At 39.0% G+C, this 5,504-nt stretch overlaps 1 protein-coding gene across 1 annotated transcript; it reads right to left on the bottom strand.

The window, feature by feature from the left end:
• Nucleotides 1-472: 472 nt before the first annotated feature.
• On the bottom strand, nt 473-4,964 carry LOC103717963 (small ribosomal subunit protein eS6). The gene is made up of 6 exons (XM_008806555.6): nt 4,848-4,964; nt 4,629-4,693; nt 2,208-2,265; nt 1,977-2,085; nt 1,546-1,818; nt 473-923 (listed from the first exon to the last, which is right to left on the bottom strand). The coding sequence occupies exons 1-6, from the start codon at nt 4,851-4,853 to the stop codon at nt 685-687; spliced, it is 750 nt and encodes a 249-aa protein (XP_008804777.1). The 5' UTR covers nt 4,854-4,964; the 3' UTR covers nt 473-684.
• Nucleotides 4,965-5,504: the final 540 nt, after the last annotated feature.

The raw sequence follows: 5,504 nt of genomic DNA on the forward strand, positions 1-5,504 counted from the left end.
TCTCTTCCTCCCGATCTCACCATTCCCCTCCCTCCTAATTTGTCTCCGCCCCACCCAAGATCCCCTCTCTCACCAGAGCCCGGTGGAAAAGCCTGGCCCGCCCTAAATTGGCCGGCTGAATCAAGCCTCGGGCCGAGACTCGAGCCAAAAGTTTAAAAGAAATTTCAGGCCTCAGGCTGTATGGAAACCAGTCAGGGCCCGGCCCAATTACAGCCATTTACAGCTAAATAATGTAGCTTTCCCATTTGCTTCGGTGAACCATCACAAGCTTGGTCATTAATTATTGTAGACACATCTAAAATAACCGGTAATCACGAGATATGCTAACTATAATATCTCTCTCTTAACCGGTAATCACGAGATATGTTAACGGTAACATCTCTCTCTCTCTAGAGAGAGAGAGAAAGCGGCACTTGGCCTCGACGCTTGCCGGTGTCCCTCACCATGCATCAATCTTCTCGAGTACTCATGGTTTAATTACAAACTTCAAACGCAAAAGCATTAAATACCATACGGCAGAATCCCAACATATTGAGATGCAACATCCAAAACTCAAAAAAACAAGAGGACACTTATCCAACACAAAATCCCAACCACCAAACTTGCGAACATATGCATGCAGTCAAAATGACAACTACCGTCCTAACAATTTTTTTTATCAGTTTCCGTTGAACAACCTTACATCTAAGCTGCCACTGATAGCTTGGATGCAGCAGAAAGCTTAGATCTCCTCTTTGCCAGGCTTTCACTTCTACGGTCACGCTGTTCCTTGAGCCTCATTGCAAGAAGCTTCTGGTACTCAGCTGCTTCTGCCTTGGCCTTGGAGATTCTCTTCTTCTTCTCGGCAATTCTGGCACGCTTCCTTTGGAGTGTCAAGGGAGTCACGAGCCTCTGAATCTTGGGGGCCTTGCTGCACTTCTTGCCTGCAAGATGTCAGCAAGCATGTCATGTTGATTCAAGGTCAAAAAAACGAAGGCTAAAATGGATCCATACGCAGCTGTTGCTCCTGCAATGTTGCACTATCACATTTGAAAGGATGAAAATTTATTCCGGAAAACATATATACATTTTTTTTCCTCAGTAGGACGATAAGAATCAATCACAAACTACTGCCGCAGTTATGATTAGGACCATTCAACAAGTTCTCAGAAAGTATTGGTACAGATAGTTAAAAATAAAAAAGGATGACTGAAGCGTTCATCTTTTCATGACTTGTTCCCATACTCACGGCTGTCCACCATTACCATACACAAACATGACCATACACAAACATGCACGGGAATTCACAAAAAGCAGACCCACAGAGAGAGAGAGAGAGAGAGAAACTGAGGCGGCCCAACACAAGTCCTATGAGAATGTAACAGATGCCCTCACTGAATGAACCCTTTCCTACCAAATATTTCAAAATCACAAAAAACACAAGAAAAAACATGATGGAACTACAAGTCTGGGAGCCTTTAGATAATCATCACCTGCTTGATATTATGGAACCATAAAAATATATAAGACTACTGTAAAACCAGCAATTAAAGATATTCAACCCACCTGATTTAGTAGTGAAGGTTCGGCGATATGTGTTGACATACTTGCGCACGTCATCCTCCTTGGAGAGGTTGAACAGCTTCCGGATTTTAGAGGCCCTCTTTGGTCCTCTCATTCTAGGCTTCTCGATGTCAGTCAATCCAGGCAGATCATTCTCACCTTTTTTAACAATGACTAAGTTCAGAACTGAAAGATCAGGACTGACAATACACCCTCGAACAGATTTCCTCCTGCGCTCTCCATTGCGCCGGCCATATCCACGGAAACAGGGTGTTCCTGCCATGAAGGTTCCATAATAAATGAGAATAGCAAATTGAACAAATTTAAATTAGGCCCCTTCATAAGCACTTTTTCAGAAGCATGCATGACCACCCCCTACCCCACGCACTCATACACACAAAAATAAATAAATGAATTAAAATTTATAAGCTTGCCTCTGTGCAGCAGCAGGCGGACACGTCCAGGGGTTAGTACTCCCTGTTTCATGGGAAACCCTTGTTTGTCGCAGCCTCCCATGATTTTGAAAACATAGCCCTTGAACTCCTGTACAAGCAAGCAAGTAGTCATCATTATATGCTTCCTAAGTATTTACTTTGAGAATGTGCTTGAGCCAGAAAAAGGTATTCCAGCATTCTTTTCTTAAATAAGTTGTCACTGAGCCATACCTCACCAAGAGAATCTCCACTGACCTCCTGAGAGATCCTCTTGTCATAAAACGCACGACTGTACATTTGTCATAAACCCACATATTAAGGTTCATTATCACACTTATAGAAGAAAAAGAAGACACATCAAAGCATAAAATGCAGTCGTTCAAGAAACTGCCCCAGTAAAAAAAAATAGCACGTTGGCCAGTCTCATTTGACTGCTATAAGCATGAAATGAACATAAAACACTTTTTACATCACGTGGAAGAACTTGAACATCTTGTGAGTCAGACCAACACTCTTTTCCTTCTGAACCCAAAAAATTAGGTCGAGACTCCAGAGTCAAGCATTCAGATGCTACATGCAGAATTGTGACACAGGAAAAAACATGTTCATGGTAAACTGACAGAAAGATTTAACTAAAAAGCCATAAGATTATCGCATTGAGGATTACAGACATCACATTAAACTGCTAATTTGAAATCAATACTTGCCCATGCAAGGGTTTCTTAAGACTCCATAAAAGAAATTCTTACAGAGCCAACAATAACTGCCATATGCATTACCATACATTATGTCAATGGTTTTGCAGAAAAATCCACTGCATTTTCACTTTTAGAAAAAGGATCACACTTATTAATCTTGCAGGAATATTTGGTAGGCATGGGAGCAGGAGTATCATGATCAAATAAAATCCAAAATGCATAAAGCAACCGTTTTTACAAAATTGAAATTAAAGTGAATTTTCTTTAAAAATTCCCAACCAATAGAAAAAAAAATACATCACAAAACGTATATTTATTTGTATGTTGACAACAACATTCAGTACTGCATCACTTTATAGCAGGAAGATGCTAAATGAAATTTTGTAATTTAACAAGATAGAATTCAACTACAGTTCCTTGAGCTAATTGTTTGAGATGAGACTTCAAACCAGGAATAGAATCAAATTAGAAAACATAATAACAGCGCTCATATGTTCATTGCAGGCACCCTGTCTACCTCGACACTGGTATGTTTGCTTGAGCAATATGAAGCCTCACTCAAGATAAATAAAAACTACAAATGGGAATTGGAAAATGAGAAAAAAAAAAGCTAAAGAGACGAAATTCCTCAAGGACAAGACCCATAGAAAGCATGCAAGTGTGAATTGCCAGAGATTTCACAGAACCCATAGCATATTCAAGAAGATTGTTGGTTCTGGATATGATATATTCAATGATGGAGTACAAGTGATTACATGCCAGTCATACGGTATTAAACATGGTCCTGACTAAGTAATTTAACTTTCCCTTGTGTCTACTCAAAAGAGCCTTCCATGGGTCACCTTGACTGTAACATGAGGCACCTCAAATTTTTAACAACAAATGGGATAAAAGAAGTGACACATAAACTAGAAAGGTTATATAGCATGAGGTATACACAGCTTCTCTAGAGAAGCTTTTGTGAAGTATGTAAAGCACATACCTCATTCATGCCTTCATTATTAGTATACAGAATCAATAACAAGGTTCCACAAGTTTAGATACACTAAAATAGATTTTAGGAAGGCAGAAGAGCAGATAATCACAGAAGAGCAGATAATCGATGGTACAAAATAAAGCCCTGAGCTTTGAGAATTAGAGGCATTGATGAGCTGATCAGTAGTATAAACAAATTTATGATGCATAAAAAAAAAGGTGTCATGCAATATAACCAACTTAGTTGCAAAAAAAAACTTGGGAAACAAGTTTGGAGAGGGGGAGGGGAGAGAAAGGGAGAAAATATCTCTCCCCTCAATAAACAAAAGAATATGACCCTTTATCAATTGCATGAGGACTTGAGCATGAAAACTTTGATCTGGGGGAATCTGTTATCATACCCTCACAGGAACTGAATGCAAAATTATGGTAAACTAGCAATACAAAAGCTGAAGCATAGATCTTCCTGCAAAGTGAAACTTTTTTGTTTACATCTCAGCTCACAAGTTCAATTCTCTCTATGAAACAAAGATGCCACCTTACCAAGGTAACAATCCCGGTGCGCCCATAATAAAGCTTACAACTATAACAAAACACAGAACTACATTCATTGGACATAGAGAATCAACTACCTTGATGGGCTTATCAGGAATATCTCGAAAATGCAAGATTAAGCAGTGAGACTAAATAAATTATAATTTTATCAACTAAGCTGCTTATTAGGACAATTTCGTCTCCATACGCAGCATGATTTCGACCATGTCAAGTTGCCAACCTTTCCACTCTACCAGCACTCAAACTCTCGACAGCCCCATCAATTAAATCACTAAGACAGCTTAGAATACTTCAAAGTAAATGATAAAAATTAGAAATAAGAAATTAAAAAAAGGTCTTATTGAAGAAGATCAGACTCCATCAGATCTATGAATAAAACACAAAAGAAGAAGATACTAACAGAAAAATAACCAAACAAACTTACAGTTTCTGATCGTCATCGATCTCAAGCTTCTTCTGGCACCCAGTGGTAGGATTCGCGATATTGAACTGCAAGATTAGGGGGGAAATCAACAAAAAGTGGATCAGACAGTACAAAATGAAGCGGAAATGATCCAAAACAACCAACACCGATAAAAAGAGACCACAAAATCGATGAAAAATCGCAAAATTTAGCCAAATATTCAAGGACTTGAACCCGTACCTTCATCTTGGATCGAGTTTCCCTTGCACCAGGGCTATCGAAGGAGAGGAACGCGAGAGGGAGCCGCGGCTGCTAGGTTTTCCTCTCGGACTTTGGGCGCTTCTGGCTGCGTCTTATATTGGGACCGGGAGGGTTAGGGTTTGGTTATGTGCCAATGATCTGAACCGTTCACTCTTAGACGGATTGGGTGATCTGCGCCGTTCGATTGCTACCACAGATTAGAACCCGAGCCAGTTTACCGGAAGCCTGTCGGAGACCGAGCCTAATCCGGACATTAGTGGTTGGGTTATAATCAGATCTTAATCACATGCTCCAAATGCATGCTTGGATTGAATCCAAGCCCGTTTTAGTTGCCCGTCAACTTAAGAACCCAAAATATCATAATTAAAAATATTTAATAAATTTAAAAAAGCAAAAATTTATAAAATAGAAAAATATAAAGAATTGCAATGATATTTTCAATCAAACTTTTTTATTATTTATATAGGAAATAATAAATTTCACATTACTATACATTTTTCAAAAACGATCCAATACTTTTATTCATAAACTTTATATAGCCCTCTCCATCACAAAAAGTAAACAAAATTATATTGCCATGCCTCACCATCCCAATATATGTAAATGTTTTATCCAACTTCTAAATCCAAAACATAA

Source organism: Phoenix dactylifera, chromosome 5 (assembly GCF_051530095.1).
Source record: "Phoenix dactylifera cultivar Ajwa chromosome 5, Ajwa_hap1_PhDact_Kaust_v1.1, whole genome shotgun sequence".
NCBI lineage: Eukaryota > Viridiplantae > Streptophyta > Magnoliopsida > Arecales > Arecaceae > Phoenix > Phoenix dactylifera.